General features: G+C 43.7%; 3 protein-coding genes across 4 annotated transcripts; 1 reads left to right on the forward strand and 2 right to left on the reverse strand.

Annotated features, from left to right (window-relative positions):
- Positions 1 to 909: 909 nt before the first annotated feature.
- LOC138598050 (voltage-gated monoatomic cation channel TMEM109-like) lies at positions 910 to 4537 on the reverse strand. Of its 2 annotated transcripts, XM_069669720.1 has the most exons (4): positions 3571 to 4537; positions 3179 to 3238; positions 1695 to 1797; positions 910 to 1411 (listed from the first exon to the last, which is right to left on the reverse strand). In XM_069669720.1, the coding sequence occupies exons 1-4, from the start codon at positions 3796 to 3798 to the stop codon at positions 1056 to 1058; spliced, it is 747 nt and encodes a 248-aa protein (XP_069525821.1). In that variant the 5' UTR covers positions 3799 to 4537; the 3' UTR covers positions 910 to 1055. The 2 variants fall into 2 exon arrangements, with proteins under 2 accessions (XP_069525821.1, XP_069525822.1); XM_069669721.1 differs by lacking the exon at positions 3179 to 3238 and having other exon boundaries at positions 3571 to 4535.
- Positions 4538 to 4708: 171 nt separating this feature from the next.
- On the reverse strand, positions 4709 to 12725 carry rnf20 (ring finger protein 20, E3 ubiquitin protein ligase). The gene is made up of 22 exons (XM_069670391.1): positions 12646 to 12725; positions 12098 to 12278; positions 11946 to 12014; positions 11736 to 11834; positions 11477 to 11624; positions 11190 to 11375; positions 10934 to 11049; positions 10657 to 10803; positions 10494 to 10568; positions 10271 to 10390; positions 9939 to 10118; positions 9349 to 9484; positions 9112 to 9233; positions 8831 to 8987; positions 8368 to 8692; positions 8103 to 8220; positions 7832 to 7981; positions 7534 to 7746; positions 7122 to 7247; positions 6815 to 6955; positions 6445 to 6549; positions 4709 to 5204 (listed from the first exon to the last, which is right to left on the reverse strand). The coding sequence occupies exons 2-22, from the start codon at positions 12269 to 12271 to the stop codon at positions 5028 to 5030; spliced, it is 3084 nt and encodes a 1027-aa protein (XP_069526492.1). The 5' UTR covers positions 12272 to 12278; positions 12646 to 12725; the 3' UTR covers positions 4709 to 5027.
- Positions 12726 to 16147: 3422 nt separating this feature from the next.
- aldob (aldolase b, fructose-bisphosphate) lies at positions 16148 to 19087 on the forward strand. Its single transcript, XM_069669722.1, has 9 exons — positions 16148 to 16227; positions 16950 to 17062; positions 17144 to 17355; positions 17445 to 17499; positions 17593 to 17753; positions 17851 to 17934; positions 18032 to 18206; positions 18335 to 18540; positions 18807 to 19087. Exons 2-9 carry the CDS (start codon positions 16951 to 16953, stop codon positions 18900 to 18902), a joined length of 1101 nt encoding a protein of 366 aa, XP_069525823.1. The 5' UTR covers positions 16148 to 16227; position 16950; the 3' UTR covers positions 18903 to 19087.
- Positions 19088 to 19620: the final 533 nt, after the last annotated feature.

A 19620-nucleotide genomic window follows, 5' to 3' on the forward strand; every position in this document is an offset into this window, starting at 1 on the left:
GTCCAGAGTCACATTGTCATCTTTATCTATGTCTCCGTGGCGATGCAGAGAGATGTTGACACAGTTAGTTTCGCTGTGGATTCATATCTGGCCCACTTGGCGCTCAGCACCAGCAGAGTGTAGGAGTGGAGTGAGTTTTGCTTCTGCGGGTTGAGCAAGCAGGAATGATAATTCTGGCAGCGAGGTCAGGTTGTTCCACTTGGCTGGAGTGGCGGTGGGAGCGAGGATCGTTAGTGTCAACCCGGAGGATCAAAAAAGCTTCCAGCTGACTGAGCAGCAGGGAACCAATGAGGCTCAGAGGACTGAAGGGACACAAGTCAGCCTGGACTAAACTACTATTAAAAAGAGATATCAAAAATGAGATTGTGCTGCTTGATAATGGATTATTTTTCTTTATAAGGCCTATTCCAAGAGCTATTCTTCTGTCACACTTGTGGTGTATTATATCATACAGGGTAAAGTATGGTATAGTTAGCAACAACTGGGCGGACTACCATCAAATATGACCCAGATAATCCCCTGATCTTTCCTCCAGCTCCACCAGCAGGTCAACATTTTAAACCAAACAACTCTTTAGTTTATGATCAAATGACTCCCAAACTATTAACATTTCCATCAGCCTTTTAGCATTGACACCGTCAGGTTTTTAGCATGCTAGCATTAGCATTTTGCTTATAGCACTGTTTTTTCCTATGTACAGCCTCGTGCCTGTAAACTCTTGGTCTTGTTTCAATAAAGGAATTAAGTCACATTTAGATTCTGATGGATGCTATAGTGGAAAAGATAACACAGGGCAGTTTATGATCTGTCTTCTAAACACTGGTCTTGCAGCCTTTGAATATCTTTATAAGTGACTTTAAGTAAAGCTATAATTACTTTGCATTTTCTAAAGGCAAAAAATAAAGAGAATTTCTGATAAAAAATCCCGCAGATTACTTTATTTCCCGAAATAGTTTGACACACGTACAGAAACCATCAGTGTTACTATTTTCTTATCCATCATTACCGTCACCTTTGTCCATTTTAAAGCCCTTCACCTCCACCCTCTCAGGTCTCTACTCCCCTTTCCTCTTTTCCACCGCCTTCACTCGGCCCTCCAAGGAGCTCAGTCGGTGCTCCACGGCAGAAGTCTTTTCAGAGCCTGAAGTGAGCAGAGACAACACGACGCATGCCAGCACCAGGCCACCCACTCGGACCGCCGTGACGTCTGCGCTGGCGGTCTTGTCGGTCACAATCAGTCCGAAAAGCCAGAGCGCCAAAACGGTTCTGACCACCCAGAACACCCTTTTCGCCACACAGAGAAACAGGCGCAGGACAATAGTGAGCACCCAGTAGCCAATGAGGGCCAGCAGACCCCACTGGGCGATGGCTGCCACACCCTCTGGAGTGAAGCGGGGCAAGGTCACTGTAGCTGTGGAGAGAGGAAATCCAGTTTAAGCTTATTTTTATAGGGGACTGAGGGCTTAACAATACCTGTTTGTTGCACAGAAAGCTACAGGAGAAACAGTTGCACTTAAAAAGGAGTGGCAGACGAATTCCCTGAGGGAGAGGCAAGTCTGCATAGTTTCACTGCCGCTTCAAACTTTCATTGCTACAGATCCTCACTGACTTTCAGTGAGCTGCACATACAGAGAGTGGAGCATGCAGCTAAGCCAAAGCTCAAACACATAAAAGTAGTCCATCCTGGTACACACCATCGAATCCTGTCACCCTGAGGATCTCTGTCACGTATACGGCGATGACGTTCAAGCCGCTGGCAGCTCCTTCAGCAAGGAATCGGATCACCATCTCGAAAAACTGTGTTGGAGCGGAAGCAGGGTTTAGAGACATTTCTTATACAGAGTAACAATGTAGAGAAGCGGCATTCTGATCACAGTGCTAATCATGCAGAGAGGAGATACAGAGCTGTCTCTATCTATGCACAGATCAGATACGGCACAAACAAAGGTGCAATTCATACTTCTGATATAAACAGCAAGACCAATACTTAAGATAACATTAACACAGAGCTCTTAAAGCTGCATCTCAAGACAGAAGTGCTTTATTGTTGACTTGGACAAACAGCTGTGCATGCGGGTGACAGCTGGACGGTGCCCCTCTCTATTCCTGTACAGTCACTACACTCACCTCCCCCCAAAACACACACACACACACACACACATACGCACAGTGTAACCTCCTGAAGCGAGGTCAAGGGTAGCCCTGAGAGTTGGTCAAGTTTCTTATCTGCACCTGTTGCGCTACACATACATGAGGACAGTCCAGTATGTCCGAGCAAGTGTCAAGCGTCTGTCACTCCATGTCGGTGCAGATCAGTTGATCACATACGTAATCGTTTTGCTAACATATGGCTGAATGTAATACCTTATCGTTTGTATTAAAAGTCAGAGACAGGCAGGTGTAGCCACTTTTTAGGAAGGTGTGCGCAGCCCATTAAGAGCAGACAAATCCCTCTTATAATTTATTTTGAAAAATATCAAAATTGCATGATTACTTTCTGTGGGAAGAACATGTTGCTTTCTCCATGATAACATAGAACATGATACTAAACTTTTACTTTTACTTTATGATGCAGTCTCATCAAAGCTGCAAGAAAACTTAAAGTTGAAGACAAACAAAATAAAACCCTAAAACCAGGTGTGTGAACAGAAAACAACCTCAGGCAAAAGTTAGATTGAAGATCTGAAAACCGCTCCCAGGAATGTAACAAAGCCTGACAGATAAGTTAAGGACATGCTTCTCTGTTATATTTGAGTCATGGGGGGAGTTCAGTGGTTAGAGTGCTGATCTTTTGTCTATTTTTTGCCTCAATGACTGAATTAAAATCCTTAAATGACATTATTTTCCTTTTAAACTCTCACTGGAACCGATTACAGCTAGAATTAGACACCATTTCAGTTTGGGGACTCATAAAAAAAAATACATTTCTCTTCCACATACCTACACACCCTATACTTTGCATTCAGAGCTACCACCTTCAATTTGCCAGCACTTAGACTCTTATCTCTACAAGCTCACAAGTTGGATGATACTGTGGCCTCTCATGCAAACACTACCACATGGCAACACATACTGCTTCACCACAGTCATGCTCATACTTTACTAACTATGGGGTGACATGACAAAGCCACATGAGAGTACTCAGACTAGATGGAGACACCCAGGAGGTTTATCTTACCATGCCCACCGTATAGACGTTGTCCTGACCGAGAAATGACTCAAGAAACAACACTGCACTCTGGGGAAAAGGGAGCCACAGCGGGGGTGGAAGCAGGGAGACAGAAGTGTGTGTGTGGGTGAGGAGGTTGATGCATGGATAAAAGCAGACATGAAATGAGGACAGAGAAGATGAGGGGATCAGGGGAGAGATTAACAAGTTGAGGGGCATGGAGAGAGGAATGTGTGTGAGGGGTGAGGAGAGAGGTGACAGGGTTGGAAGTTGAAAATTAATGATCAAGTACAGTTATTGATTGAGAAAACAGTGAAGTTAGACCAAACAGCCAGGAAAAGAGGAGAGTGAGACACTTCCTGTAACAGGAAGGGAAACATTGGTGCACATCCTCTCCCTACCTCAGTAATTGACCGGATCACTCCGCTTCCCAGCACGGACTCCGCGTACCGCTGCACCTCCTGGCATGTTCCCGTTATCAGAGTCCCGAGGGTGACCGGAGCAGGGCTCCCCTCGGTCGGCTCGGCCTGCTCAGCCAAACCCACCGCCAACCCGAGCAGCAGGACATAGGTGGTGAGGAGAAAACGAGCCATGGCACATCCACCGCGCCCAGACGCACAGAGAGTCATTGTTTGCGGATTTAAGAAGAATAGAAAAATAAATGCTTAAAAAAATATATGTGCACAGATTAACGCCACTGGCCGGAGCAGGTCGAGCAGCTTCAATGTCTAAAGACGGAAAATCAAAGACTTAAAAATGGCTTCTGGTGAGAGCAGTCAGCGGGTTTAAATCAACATGCCGACAGTAAAAGAGAAAAACAGCTCCAGCTGCTATAATAACCTATTCAAGTGTCTAATTTGCTAAGTAGACAAAATGTGCAGTTAAAAAAAGCCCCAATGACTCAAAGTGGTCTGAGAATTTAATTATAAACTTTGGCAGCGAGGACCGCTCCGCTCTGACAAGGACGCTCCGGCATTAACAGTGTCTATATTTGGTAAGAAACTGTTTAAGGCTAAGATCCAGCAGCGCCAATGATATTTGATTGTCAGTAAAGACGCGGCAGAAAGTAGTTAGAAAAAATATATAGTGCACAGGGGTTTCCAAAAGTTGTTTTTCTTCGCGCGTAAAAAAAAAACCTTAAAAACGCCGCGTTGGCGCTGATCCGAGCACGAGTCTGCTAAAGCCTCTTACTCAGCTCTGAGCTCCTCTCCGATCAGCTCTGCTGCTCCTTTGTCTCCGAGCTTCTATCAAACGCTCTGCTACGATGGATTATGTTGCACAACGTTTAAAGAAACTCCCCTGTCGCTGCTCCCGCATGACGCTCCCTTCCTCCAAGCGTTTCTACCGACAGTTTCCAGTATGCAAACACGTCCACATCTTCAGGGAGGAGGAGGAGAGAGGAGGGGGAAGTGGAGGCGGGCGCTCTGCACACGGATAAATAGATTTGGACACTGGGACATGTGGTTTAATTCTCCAGTTCAAGTGTTAGGATTAATCACAGGGTTTGATAAACATTTAAGATTAAAAATGGCGACTCTGTCTTTTTAGATGTCAGTTTAATAACTAGAACAGCAATTACACAGCATCAAGTCCGATATGACAGATTTCAGGACAGTTTGGACCAAGAAGAGGCAGTTTTCAAATAAAAAAATTGAATAATAATGACAAACAGTATGTACATACACCTACTACATCTACTACAACTGTTTTCTCACTGTGGTAATTGCCTGTTTTCACACACTCTCTCACACTCGCACACACACACACACAGAATCTCAGACTTCAGTCACTGTTAAAGAAAATATATTACAGCGTTCAGTTCAGAGCGTCACTGCAATGATGAGGCTTGACCAAAGCTTTAGCCAATGTAAATGCGGTGGAAGTCGTTTGCTCCGAAGGCGGCGTTGCACTTGGGGCACTTTCTCTGTCGAGTGTCGTAGCGCGTCTTGACGCACTCGAAGCAGAAGACGTGGAAGCACTTTGTCAGTACTGCGTCCTTCACCCGAGAGTTGCAGCACGGACATGTTAAGCGCGCCTGGGGGGACAGAGAGAGAGAAGGAATGGTTGAACAATAAACTGAGGAGCCATTTTTGTCTCAAGCTGAATGGTTTGTAAAGAGCGGACTCAAATATCCTCAAGCTTCACTGTCCTTGGGAACGCACCACGTGTTATGAAGGCTGAATATAACCCTGATGTGGCCATGACCGATTTACAACCACAGAGTACATAAAAGAGAAAACACACGTCCTAATAGCTTGGCAAAATGTGAACATTTCTGTTCGAGCAACTGGAATCTAAATAGACACCGACTACATGGACTACAATGATCCTTTAATGTGTGAAGTCTTCACACCATTTGTTGGAGGTGTCCGTCTGTGTGTTCCTGTTAAAGGAGTGTGATCACACAGACAGTTGGTCTCATTTGGTGGAAAAAGAGGAATAAACATCACTGGTTCATTTGGGTAAACTGAGAGACCAGTCAACCTGTTTTAATGCCTCAGCCGCGAGCAATCAATTACAGTCCGTCTGACCTAAGTTAGGTGTAACTGAACATGCATGCTGTAGTTTCTGATCTCAGGTGTTCATACCAAGGAATATTAGGATGAATTCAGAATGTGGTTTGCCCTTGGATGTTTTTAAGCTAGCATTCCAGGCATTAAGGACTTCTGTTCGACAGTTTGAGAATTTTTTTTTTGCATGGAGTAAGATGAGAAGATTTCTATCTTTTTCTGCACTCCTATGCCTTTACTGTTAATATGAAGTTACAGAGAGCAACTGGTTAGCTTAGCTTAGCACAAAGACTTACAAATTTAGTCAACACCAAAGAGTAAAGATCACTGTGCAGGATTATGTTCTTGACTTTGCTGCAAGGCAACTGTTCATACACAAGAAATAGTCCTACATGTAACCCCCCCGCGCTGCTTCTCTCTGTGTCAACGTTAGCTAATAAGCCTCTGGCTATATCTTCATATATGACATACAGTCATTGGAAGGTATAAATCTTGCATTCCAACTCTCAGCAAGAAAGCCAAAAAGCAAAATTCCCATAATGTTCAAGTAGGAGCTCTTATATAACAGTCCCAATAAGAACAGAACATTTTGCCTTAGGTAACTCTATGACACCTGACGTCGAAACAAGTTGTTCTTATCTGCAGAATAAAACCTTACCTAAGTAGTACACAGAGTTTACTGATCCTTTTAAAATATTCTTATTTTGCTGCAGAAGTGTGAAAGAAAAACAGAGACTCAGGATTTGTAGTTTCCTAGAAACCAACCTTATAATCATTGATCTCTTCATTCAGGATGTCATCTCCGTTGCTGATTTTCTCAGCTGGTTTCTTGGCCTTCTCGATCTTCCTCCTGAGTTTGGAGATGTCCTCCTGAAACAAAGTAAACAGCTGTAAGTAAACAGAAGTCTCTCTCTAGTTTGCAACAGACTCTTTAGCAGTCTTTGTATTCGCTTACTGTAACTTCCCACTATTGTGTTAACACATTGCATGAAACCAATATGACCAAACATGCAGTCGGTTTTAAGAAAGCATTATCCCATAAATCTGAACATTGCCTGATGTGTTTGTACAATTTTACACTCTGTGGCTTTAGTCTATTTGTGTGTACAAGTTTATTTGTGTGTGTTGTGGTTACCTGGGCTCTTCGGGCATTAAAGGACTCTTTTTCCCGGGAGATGCTATTCTCCACCACCTCCTCTCTGACCAGATTGAGCCTCTGCTGAACCTGCTCCAGCTGAGTTCGCACCTCCTCCGACAGCAACGCAGAGTCCTGCGCCTGGAGGACCAAACAGAGGAATGGGAATGATATTTCTTCTCATTCTGACTGAACAAAGTTTGATGTGTTTATAATTTGTGAACATATTTAGAAAGTGGACATCTAAGAGTGTGTTCAATTCATTTACTCTGCAGCTGTGGCTCATCATTACTGAACGATGCGTTACCTTGCGTTTGTTCATGTCTAAGGCTTGTGTTCGCAGTGCCAGCTCTCTCTCTGCTGTGCTGATGGTGCCCTGCAGGAGGCGCTCCTTTTCCTCTAGCTTTCGCACCACCTGCAGCTGGGCATCCACCTAAACAATCCCCCAAAATTCATGAGCAAAGACACAAAAAGACATAGGCAAGCTAGGAGACAAATTTGGGGCCAAGATGACAAACATGAACTTGAGCGGGAATAGAAATAGAGACAGAAATAAGTATACGCTCTTAACAGCTTGTAATGCATATATTTTTTAAAATGTTGTTAGTTGAAAAAACAAATTTAAAGTAAATCAGGGAGAAATGACTGTAGGCAGTGTGTGTTACAAAACCAGTGTGCACAAGGCCCTATTGTGCACATTGCACCTGATGGGGGCTCACCTGAGTCTTTAAAGTGAGCAGCTGGTCGGCCAGCTCCTCCTTCTCCTCCTTCAGGAGCTTGTGGATCTGGTTGGACTTGATCCGCTCGCTCATCAGCTTGAAGTTGGCGTCATCTTTTTCTCTGAGCTGCTGCATTAGACGGATGTTCTGTTCCTGCATGTCCTCGAAGGCCTGGCCCGTCACGTCCATTTCACTAAGCAGTGCGTCCTCCTCCTGCAGGAAGGAGGGCGTTAGTGTGTCAGAGAGCAAAAGGAGGTTTTCTTACGTGCATACATTTAGATATGACAAGCAACCGAACCTGTTTTGCTATAGAGAGCTTCTTGTTGAGAATATCAATCTGCTCCTCCACCGAGCGGATCTTCCTCAGAGCTTCTTCATCTGCCATTTTCTTGCCCTCCCTCCTCTCTCGCTCCTCCAGCTCCCTCAGCCTCTGTCGCAGCTCCTCTCCCTGAAATCAACACATATACATTCATAGTCCTGCATCTAAACACTTGCCATGTTCACTAGTTTGAGTGTACGTCTGTGAGTAGGTGACTAAGTTCGATAGTGAGCAGTGTTGATAAACACACCTCTGACTTGGACTTCTTCTCTGCAGCCATGAGCTGCACTTTGTCCCTCTGCTCCTTTGGTGCTGAGCGGTACATGTCCAGCAGCAGCTTCATCTCCCTCTGGGACTCCTGGGCTTTCCTGCACAGTAAAGGTCAACGCAATTACAACACATTAAACTCTGCACATTGCTTATGCAAAGACCTTTAATGATTACAATGGAGAAAATCCTGCTGCTGGCATGTAGGTCTTTTTGCACCCAAATCCACTTCCACACATGCAACTCACTTGAGTTCTGCTCGCACGATCTTCAGTTGCTCCATCTCCTTCCTCTTTGATCCTCCAACCATTGATTGGCGCTCCCCGACTGACTCCTCAGGTTGGCTGCTGCTCCCCGGCTTCTCCTTCTCCTCCTTTATCATACTGCTGCTGCCACTGCTGCGGGTCGGCCTCTCTCTCTCCTTTTCCTTCTCTTTCTCCCGCTCTCGCTCTTTATCCTCTTTCTTTATAACGTCCTTATCTTTCTTTTCTTCCTTCTCTTTCTTCTCCTCTTTCTCCTCCTCTTTTACTGTTGCTTCAGTTTCTACTCCTGGTTCTGTTTTCACTGAGGCTCCTGTAGAAAGAAAGTAGAACAAAATAAAAGAGAAGTTGTGAAACAGGACAGTCTCTATATGTCGTCAGATGTGTAAGAACTGTGAAGAAAAAGCTATATTTCACTTTAAATTCTCTTAGGGAGTGAGCTAGGTGTTACCGGTGCTGCTGGGTGTTGAGGAGCCGTTGTCAGGCTCCGTCTTGATCACAGGTTCCCCAGAGATGGCTGGGGTCGAAGGAGAGGTCGTCTCATCCTTCACGTCCATCTCCGTGCTGGACTGGGATTGGAGGATAGCGTTTCCCTTTGAAGCTCGGACCTAAAGACGCAACAGATGAAATAGCTGCTGTGTTCTGCATCAGATGTGTTACTATTAAAGTGACTTAAAGCTATTTCTATTCTTCTGTGCGTGTGACATGACTGCATTTCTCCTTCTGACCTACCTGGTTGAGCTCAGCTTGTGTCTCTCTCAGTCTGATCTTGTATTTTACCACCTCTCCCTTCATCTGCTGATTGTGGGTTTGCAACGTACTGATCAGGTGACGCATCTCCCTGTTGATGGGACCTGAGAGAAAACGGAGGTCAGAGTGATACAGGGAAAAATGAATGTGAATGTATACTATCCTCTCTGCACAGTTCTTGCACCTCATTCATCAGTAAAGCAAGAAGGTGTTAGTTACCGGCTTGCTCGTTGGCAGCAAGAGTTTGTTCAAATTCGATTCGCAGCATCTCGTACTCCTTCCTGACCTGAGCCAGAGTGTCCTCCAACTGAAACACCTCTGTGCGAACCTTCCTCTGCAGAGCCACCTCGTCATTCTGCACACAGAGGGGATGAGGGTAAGAAGAGGTCACAGAGATAGACATTAGCCAGCTTTACATCCAAATGAAGCGCAAATTTAAGGCTAGTTTTTAAGAAAAACAGCAGAACTATTGAACATTTACATTCACAAATGTTATGTAAATAATAGGAGTCGGTTCATGGAGATAAGCCATAGGTGGTGCTAATGCTCCAGTCAGGTATCATGTGTCAGTGTGAAGGACAAAAAATAGGGTACATTTTTATTATGTATTAATTTGAGTAAGATAAGATTCTGCTCACAGCACCACACAGATCACAACATTGTCTATTTTAGTTTGAATCCACCCACTTTTCCACCTCAGCTAAGCACAAAACTCTTGTGTTAAATAACAGATAAAAAAAAGGGGATGGAAATACACCCTCTGGCACAGACACACACACACACATACAAACAAACAAACAAACAAGTACCTCCATGTGCTCTAACTGTCGAAGCCTTGCAGTCCTGGTGGTGTTGAGACGAGCGCGTGTCTCATCTAACTGAGCCTTGAGGATCAGAGACTCGTTGTAGAGAACAGAAAACTGCGACTGTAGACAGCGATACTCAGAAGACTCTTTGACCAGGCCTTCTGCTCGACTCATCAGCTCCGCCTGAACAGAGAGAAAGGACAGAGAGAGGAGCAGAGGACAGCAGCAAGAGAGAAAAAAAGGACATAATTAAAAAAAAATACAATAAGGTGCTGAATTACGACCAGAGATTTTTCTATTATACATATATTGATGACTGAGAAACACAAACACACCTTCATGCTGTTGTTCTCCTGGTGCACTGTCTGCAGGTCCTGCTGGAGCTTCTGCAGCTCGATGAGGCGGTTATCTGCCAGCTCCCTGCTCTCGTCCATCTCACTGTTCATTTCTTCAAACTTGAAAGGAGAGACAATTCTAGTATAAAGCACGGTGTGGAAATAAAACTTTCACTTTAAATCTTTCACTTTATTTATCAAAACTATGAAATAAAAAACCTACCTTTCTCTTGTTAATAGTGATGGTCCCACAGACGCTGCTGGCCTCCCCACACACTTTATAGCCTTTGCTGTTCACCTGGAATGCATTAGAAACGGTATTACTTCTACATGATCATCAGAACATTTGCCCAACAAAGTCACTCACAAAGAGAACACTAACTCACCCTTTCCAGTATCTCGCTCAGGTGTGCATTCAGTCGGTTCTCTCTGCGGCGGATCTTCTCCATGTCCCACTGGAGCTCCTCAATCAGAACCTGCAGCTCGCTGACACGCTGGTCTGCTTTGTTAGCTGCACGACCCAGAGGCCGGGACTGGACAACGGGAATACAGACACACTCAACAGCTAATGGAAACATGATACTAGTCCCAGCTAATTTTGTAATGGCTGTTAGGGTGGCTCATGCTGCGACAGTGAGTAAGGAAAGGACATATGATTTGTACCTCACTCGTCATTTGACCGTGCTTCTGCTTGAGGTCTTCGGTCAGCTCCTGCAGCCGCTCGTTCTCAGTGGTCAGGAGGGAGTTCAGTTTGGAAGCTGCCGGCCACAGACTGCTCTCTGGAATGAAAAGCAACAATAATAATGCATTTTAGGGGTGTAAACATATTTTTGTCCATCGAAATGTATCCTCGTTTTACTCCAGTACTGCAATGTGAACATGTCTTTTCCCACCCAACCTTCCCTCTGTCTCATCTCACCAGCTCCAGAGTCCAGCTCTGCCTTCAGTTTGTCCACAGTCATCTTCAGACATTCGTAGATCTCCACAACATGATTGGCCTGCTTCTGGCTGGACTCCACCCTCTCCTGAAGCTCTGCCTCCATCTCCTCGCTGCTGCTGCTGGCCAGCGTGGCCAGAAAGGAGTTAGCCGCCTCTCCCTGGTGGCCTGAGTGATACAAACAGAACAGAGGGTTTTGGCTATCATCTCTGGTTTGGTAATCAAATATCAACATGTTATTGCTTTTAAAGTATCTGTTCCATCTCTACCTCTGTCCTTGGCCCTCTCCTGGTTGGAGTCACCATCGGGTTCTGGAGTTTCTGGCTTTAGGCTCCGTCCCTCACCTGCTAAAGGTTTCTCGGGTTCACTGCTGGTTTGGTCGTAACGTCTGATGGTCAGTTTGACATTTTCATCAAACTAGAGGAGAGAGAATTACAACACATTTTGACACTATAAACTTTAACAGACAAGCTTGTTAATGTTGAACAAGTCATGTATATTCTTGCTTCCTTATCTGAACTGGTCTACCTGGTTCCAGTATCTATTCAGGATGAGCAGACTGGCATCATCAGTAGCCTGGCGGGTCTCCAGTCTCTCAATTCGCTCTCGCAATTCATCCTCAATCACCTGCAAACCAACATGCCATGAGATTAACGATCCTCCAAACAAGAGCGTGCATAAGTGTAGCTCCTACAAGAATATGAGGAGTTGTAAACAAATACTGGATAATTCACTTACCTGTCTTTGATCAAGAGATTCTCCCAACTTGCGGTTCTTTGCTTGGAGGGCTTTGATGTCTTGTTCCTCCTGTAAAATATATATTTCAAAGATGAGTGCAAAAAGAAGCACACTTAAGGGGTGAAGGTTGTGGAAATACAAAGCTGGCTCACTGAGTTTGACACTCCTCCCAGTTTGATGACCGTCTCCACCGCGGTGCTCCCCCCGGCAGCAGCGCTGACACCGGGACCTCCGTCCTCCCCCTCCCTCTCTCTCCGTTTCTCTGGGGGCGCACCGGACGAGGAAGGACCGCTGGGGTCTGCAGGACGCTTCTGTCCCGACATCATCAGACACCTAAAACAAAAGGAGAGAAACAAAATGAGACTGATGAAGAATGTGGAGGACTGTTAGATTCAGACGACAAAGCTGTACTGTGTGATTTTCAGAAAACTACCAAAATGTGGTTGCAAATAATTGCATTGATGCTAACTTTGAAACCGTATCCATATAGTTTAGTGGCAGACAATCTAAACAAGTGCACACAAAACGGTTTATCACATTTTATAAGCCGAACAACCGTCAATGTAAGCTAACGTTGGGCTAACGTTAGCCGTTTGCTAACGACAGCTTCAGTTGCTATGGGGACTGATTCTGATCCGAAAATTCTATGATTTTACTTATAAATGCTGCTTTATTTATAGACATCTAACCGACGTCTTACCGCTGATAATATAAAAAGTTTAATAAAGAACTGAATCTGTCTGTAGCTGTTGTTGTTGCGGCTCCTTGCCTCTCGGAAACGGAAATGTTAACGGTCAGCGAGACCATCTCCAGCTGACATTGCGCCACCTTGCGCCATGGAGGAGGTGCTACACCAGTTTTTTTATTCTTCTTCTTCGTGGTATTTTGTGGCGGTAGGCAATCAACGTTATCGAGCATTACTTCCACCATCTGGTATGGAGTGTGGATCAGGATTCTAACTGCATTCAATACTAAATATTTAGAAAATAAAGTGAGAGAACCGTAACTAAATAAATATTTATATAAAATAAAAATAATAATACAAATAATACAAATACATACATATATATTTACATTCTCTCTGTCAAATTTGTCCTCCTGAGATATTGAAACAACAACCAACCAATAACATTTTACCCCTGAACTTCTCTGTAGAAAGATCACAAAGATCATAGTGCAATTTAATTTCTTTAAGATTCAATATCAGTTTTCTTCTTTCTGCATCACATTTTGAACAGAGAGGCATAACATGTTCAAGATCTTCTTCCATAATGCAAAATGCACATCTTCCTGTATTATGTTTTCCCATTTTATACAATGTACTGTTTAATCTTGTGTGCCCAAAACGTAACCTGGATATTATAGTTTTGTCTCTTCTGGTTTTCCTTGTGCATATTGTCACACTTTCCCTTGAATTCTATTGAATCACCTTCCTGTTCTCTCTTCTTCCCATTGCTTTTGCCACATAGTCCACCATCAATCTGGGACCTAAGGGGGAAAAAAACTGCTGGGCCACTGTTGCCTCCAAGTTCCCATCAAGTGGAAAGCACACAGGTTATTATTGAAATCAGTGTCTTTATATTTACCCCTCAGACAGAACGTCTATGCTTGAATACTACCATTGCCCAGGATTACTGCTCAGTTAGTTTGTTAATACACAACTTAACATGGCAATATAGGCTATGCCACGAAGCAACTGTATAAACTAAAATAATGTAGGTCTTAGAACTACAAACAGGAACCTGTTAAAGATGTCACAAGATTACATAATACTGCAGAACCCAGCTGATTATACTTAGGCCTACTCTGTACAGCACGTTTTAATTAAATACATTTCCTAGATCACAAACATGATGTCCTAACCCAGGGGTTCCCAAACTTTTCCATGCCAAGGCCCCCCAAACAGCATTAGCTTCTGGCCAGGGACCCCCAAACCCACAGACAACAGAGAGTGGGACAGCGTCGATTTTTTTGGCAGCATCCTCACCAAGCAATTCTCGGACAATGTCTTTGGTAGCTGGTAGAATCAAATCCTCTCCAATTGTGTGAGGTTTTTTAGCACGAGCAATGTGGTATGAGGCTAAAAATGATGCCTTCAGGGCCCGCTCGGCACGGTAGCTTGCTGTGTGAATGCAGCAGATTGCCTGACCAAATGCTCTTCTTTACGTCTGAAGAAGTCTACTGTTTTATCGGCCTCTGCCGGATGTTTTTGCATCAAGTGACGCTGAAGTTTCGAAGGCTTTAAACACTCGTTTGAGGGGGTCTCCAGACAGAGGACGCATTTCGGGCAATCATGGCCATTTTTCTGTATTGCTGAAATTGAGAATCCGAGATTACGGCAGTTTACGTGTTGTTAGGTTCAGGACAAATGGTTATTAAAAAATAAAAATAAAAAATAAAAATAAATATATATATATTTTTTTTTTGCATTTTTTTTTTCCTCCTATTTTCTGAGGCCCCCCTAGCGCCCCCGGGCGGCCCCCACTGAAACCACTGTCCTAACCCACAAAAGTAGAAGACCTGCAGCTAAATTGTTATGACCTGCAGCCATTTGTAATGCACATGAATGTATTACATTTATTGGATCTTCTGAGACAAATCAGAAATGCCAAGGACTCAGAAAAATGTCTTCACAGTTGAGATACTTTGTGCAATTGCAGTGATGACTTGCATTTCCCTGAGAGCTTTGGAAATAAGAGAGCTGCAGTGCTTGGGGAAATTGTTGCAATTATCTTACTACAAACGTCTACTCTTGTGTTAACTATTTTAATTTATCTTTTAATCGATGTAAGCAAACATTCTGATGACTCTCTTTTTCACAGTCAATCTTTGTGTACAAAGGATCTCATGGACAGCTACTCATCTCTTATCAGCACTATTAAAGAGTACATTGGACATGGTGCAGAGTTCAGGTTGCGTAAGAGCTGGCTTGTCATTATTTGTGAGTTATAGATCAACTCCAGCCTATATAGGTTCAAATACCCCTATCTGCTGAGGTCACTCTTTGGAAAGTGAGAGCACTAGGAACACAAGTTTTTGGGCCATTGTCAGCAATCGATGTGAGACCTGTTTATGCATGACGTGCTTGAAAATCAGTGTGACGCATTAGACTGATAAACAATGCAGCATGTAAAAAACGGTTTGGCTGCAGAAAATAATGGCATATCAGGCTAAAACTTTAGTTCTACACTACATGGAATAGCAGACAAGAGATTTATATTAGTATTATTATTATTGTATTAAAATAAAATAAGAGTTTAGACATGTTTCTCCTTGGGTAAAATTAACTCAGGCCATTTCCTGTTGAAAATGTCCTTAGTTTTGTTTTTCCACACAGGATTAAATCAAACAAATATCGATGACAATTATTTGTGCAGGGAATGGGAAAAGCTTTGTTGGGTACATAATACATATCTGGAACATTCATGACCTGCAGTAATGTAACTACATCAATTAAAGTAATCATCTTGAGTGCTTTGAAGATAAAAAAAACTGTTACAAGTTCAAGTTTATGACCTTGTCCCAATGGGGCAATTGGTTCTGCCCCAGCAGCAATAAAAACAACAAAACTGTATGATACAGATAAGATATAAAATAGGCCTATACACACATACTAAACCACATATGATATAAACACATATGAATACAGGTAAAAGGGTGAACTCATGACACAGACATGCTCTTTGAGTTGCAGGAGCTACACATACTTTTCAGAGTAGAGTAGCAAAATGACAGAGGGTATGAAACAGAACATATCTGTTAGTTTGGCTAATGTTTATCCTCGTAATACACCCATATGAAGCAAACAGACATATCACTTGTAATCTGCACTTTCACCAGGACAAAGGAAACAATGAAACCTGAATTGCAACTTCACAGCAGGCCTCTCACAATACATTTCATCATTTCAGTGAAGTAACAGTGAAGCCTACCGTGAGCAATAAAGGGGGGCGGGACTTACATTCAGTTGGATTTTATAACCTGTTATAGACGACACATCATGTTCCCTTCTTGTTTTTTAACTCATCCGCCCCTGGTTGTGAATATGAGCGTAAAGTCCACAATAGAGCATTGATGCAGACTACGCCCCTGTCTGCATGTCCGGGCCAATTGCGATACCGTGGTGACACACGCCCCGCCACATCACGAGCACCTCCTCCTCAGACCCGGAGAGCCGATAAATACAGCTTTGTGCCACATTACGGCCTTCTCAATCAGTCCAGTTGCTGTTTGGAGGCTGTCTGCCACTTCTGTTGCCGTCGCTGTTTGATAAAACTTTCAAGTAAGTTGTGTTTTTGCGTAGTTTAGCTGGTGCTGAATTCCATTTGTTTTCGTGAAAAGTGAAGATAACCATCAGTCTTCGCATGTCTGTGTGTACATTGATAGAAGTAATCAAGCAATCATGGATGAAAGCTGCAGGTTTTAGTAGTCCAAACTTTGTTGAACTAGATGAACAAGTTGCTAGGTCGCTGTGTTCAAGTTACATTGATTATTATTATTATTATTTTTTTCCTGTATAAATTTGCTGGTTTTATTTTGAAAGGGCTGTATGTGAAAAGTCGACATTTTTCTGCAGGATCTTAAGTGCCAGTGGGCGTCTTTGGGTTTGTGCAAATATTTGTAAGAAAACACACATCCGCGTTTATGTTAATGTACCGTTCATGTTCTCACATGATGTGTCTGCAATTTATGCACATGACTTTCACTCATAGCCTTCACATTAAGCAGATCTTTTGTGGGTTTTCTGCAAAGTGTACTTGCAAAACAACATGCAGCAAACAACTCTTGGTGAGCTATGAACTTGCAGGCGGAACTTATCTGTTTGAGGGCCAAAGTTCTGTCATGCAGGCCAAATATTTACAGAGGTGATGCAATAGAAGCAGGAAGTCAGGCAAAGGTTCATTGTGTTTTGATTAAAAAAAGAGGAGAATCTTCCTCATACTTGATACTGTCTTGTTATGTTTCTAGTCACCTGTGATATAACTTGTTTCTCTCCTTTCTCAGGATGACTCATCAGTTCCCATCCCTGTCTCCGGATCAGAAGAAGGAGCTCTCTGACATCGCTCAGAGGATCGTGGCTCCAGGAAAGGGAATCCTGGCTGCAGATGAATCAACAGGTGAGCCTCAAATACTTTTTCAGTGTTTAAAGGTGAGTTAACTGCGGAGTGGACAATTAAATTATTTCCATTTCTATCCAGGAACAATGGGAAAGCGTCTCCAGAACATCAACGTGGAGAACACGGAGGAGAACCGTCGCTGCTTCCGTGACCTCCTCTTCTCCGCTGGTCCCTCCATTTCAGACAGCGTGGGAGGCGTCATCTTCTTCCACGAGACGCTCTACCAGAAATCAGACAGCGGCAAGCTCTTCCCCCAGGTCATCAAGGATAAGGGCATTGTTGTCGGCATCAAGGTGAGGACACTACAAGCTGATTAATTAAAGCTAATCCACTGTACACATCTACAACATCCATGTATTCTTAATGGATGTATTTTCTTCAGGTGGACAAAGGCACAGCTGGTTTAAATGGAACAGATGGAGAGACGACCACACAGGGTATAAAAGCCTTCTTAACTGCAAAACATTCCTTGCTGCAACAAGCCCTAGCATGATAGCATACCAACCTTCTGTGGCTTTATTTTCCTACAGGTCTTGATGGCCTCTCGGAGCGCTGTGCTCAGTACAAGAAGGACGGTTGTGACTTTGCCAAGTGGAGGTGCGTGCTGAAGATCTCGGACGGCTGCCCATCTGCTCTCGGCATTGCAGAGAACGCCAACGTCCTCGCCAGATATGCTAGTATCTGCCAACAGGTGTGCACGACCATATTGTCTAAAGAAATAACTTCTCTTAAATGTGGTACTAGTTGTGAGTTGCAAATCTTAAATTTACATTTATGTGTTTCACCAGAACGGCCTGGTGCCGATTGTGGAGCCAGAGATCCTTCCTGATGGTGACCACGACCTGCTGCGCTGCCAGTACGTCACAGAAAAGGTTTGTTCATCCTCTCTGGCTCAATCGGTGTAATAATTTCCCCGTCAGATAAAATTTTAAAGGATATGTTCTAATAAATCTGCACATTCATGTTTAGGTTCTGGCTGCTGTGTACAAGGCTCTGTCTGACCACCATGTGTACCTGGAGGGCACTTTGCTTAAGCCCAACATGGTCACAGCTGGACACTCCTGCACTAAGAAATTCACCCCTCAGGAGGTTGCCATGGCCACAGTGACCGCTCTGAGGCGCACAGTTCCCGCTGCTGTTCCTGGTGAGCATCATACAGCCACATTTTACCCCCTTTTTTCAAAACAAACCAGTTTAAGAAGAGCATGGATAACTTAAGCTAACCATTAATTTCCAAGTAAAAGTAGCATGCTGCCTTTTTTGTCTTTCCAGGTATTTGCTTCCTCTCTGGAGGTCAGAGTGAGGAGGAGGCCTCCCTCAACCTGAACGCCATCAACCAATTGAGGCTGCCCCTCAATTGCCCCTGGAAGCTGACCTTCTCTTATGGCCGTGCACTCCAGTCCTCCACTCTTGCAGCTTGGCAGGGCAAAGCTGCCAACAAGGCAGCTGCACAGGAAACTTTCTGCAACAGGGCCAAGGTAAGTCTCAGAGGGCGTGAACAGCTATCATTACTAATGAATGAACAGTTACAGTAGAAAAAAAATCATGGTTATCACTTTGCAGTTGTGGACTGTGCACAAAACTGGCTGTTAAATGGGTCTTATCTTGTGGTGTTCAGCTTTATACTGACTGTAAATGATTTATTTGTCTCTCGGGCTTGCACTAATGTGGTTTAGGTAACTTGGCTGATCATTAACTCAGGTTTGACTTTGTCCTCACTCCCCCTCTGTGTGGCCCTCTGCAGATCAATGGCCTTGCTTCCAAGGGAGAGTACAAGCCCACCGGCTCAGCTGACCAGGCCTCCATGCAGTCTCTGTACACCGCCAGCTACGTTTATTAAATACAACATAAGAACATAAGAAAGAAAAAGAAAATGCACACGGACCAAATATGACCAGAAAAGATCCCTCTGCTGGGATTCCTTCTTCCCTATACTGCCAACACCAGGGGAAGACTTCTAATGCAATGCTTAACTACTGTTTGTCTACTCAGTCAAATGACTGAAAATAAATTAAGTGACCAAAATGTGACTGGTGTTGATGCAGTTTTTGTGGTTTCATACATCACTGTCTGTTCTAAAGTGCAGCGATCCACACCTGTGAGCCTGGCTGAAGTGTTGTAGATGTTTTTCAGGGTGTATGGAAGGTTTAAAGTTACAGGATGAACGCATTGTTCTTTAATCCTCCACTGCTTGAGACTAAATGTCTTGCACATACAGCAGAATGAATAGTTAAGTAAAGCTTCACTTTAGTTATTGCCGCATTGATAGTAAGGTTGTCGGCATATAGCAGCCTTTTCCTACATGCAGCTCCACATCCTAACTCATGGCTGTGCAGCTCACCAAAGTTAATCTCAACCTTCTGCCGAACCCTCTGCATGGAGATTATATATTCAACAACATGGATGCAGCACACAATATATGCTTCATGAATCTGTAAAGAAACTTTAAGGGGAGTTCTTTGTAAAATACAGAACTAGCATGATGACAGTTTGCTTATGGAACAGTCATGGGAAATACTGAAAGAATTTAAAGACACAACCCAGAAAATTACACCAAT

The sequence above is a fragment of the Semicossyphus pulcher genome, unplaced genomic scaffold (assembly GCF_022749685.1).
Source record: "Semicossyphus pulcher isolate SPU_LCO1_2020_fin unplaced genomic scaffold, fSemPul1.0.p SCAF_2, whole genome shotgun sequence".
In the NCBI taxonomy this organism is placed as follows: Eukaryota; Metazoa; Chordata; class Actinopteri; order Labriformes; family Labridae; genus Semicossyphus; species Semicossyphus pulcher.

Coding starts and splice junctions, on each gene's coding strand:
- LOC138598050 (XM_069669720.1), bottom strand. CDS start 3,798: ATGACTCTCTGTGCGTCTGGGCGCGGTGGATGTGCCATGGCTCGTTTT. Junction 1,798..3,178: donor ACGTCTATACGGTGGGCATG/GTAAGATAAACC, acceptor GCTCCAACACAG/TTTTTCGAGATGGTGATCCG. Junction 1,412..1,694: donor CAGGGTGACAGGATTCGATG/GTGTGTACCAGG, acceptor CTCTCTCCACAG/CTACAGTGACCTTGCCCCGC.
- aldob (XM_069669722.1), top strand. CDS start 16,951: ATGACTCATCAGTTCCCATCCCTGTCTCCGGATCAGAAGAAGGAGCTC. Junction 17,356..17,444: donor GCATTGTTGTCGGCATCAAG/GTGAGGACACTA, acceptor TATTTTCTTCAG/GTGGACAAAGGCACAGCTGG. Junction 18,541..18,806: donor CTTTCTGCAACAGGGCCAAG/GTAAGTCTCAGA, acceptor GGCCCTCTGCAG/ATCAATGGCCTTGCTTCCAA.
- rnf20 (XM_069670391.1), bottom strand. CDS start 12,271: ATGATGTCGGGACAGAAGCGTCCTGCAGACCCCAGCGGTCCTTCCTCG. Junction 11,835..11,945: donor AATCTCTTGATCAAAGACAG/GTAAGTGAATTA, acceptor GTTGGTTTGCAG/GTGATTGAGGATGAATTGCG. Junction 10,391..10,493: donor TCACTATTAACAAGAGAAAG/GTAGGTTTTTTA, acceptor TCTCCTTTCAAG/TTTGAAGAAATGAACAGTGA.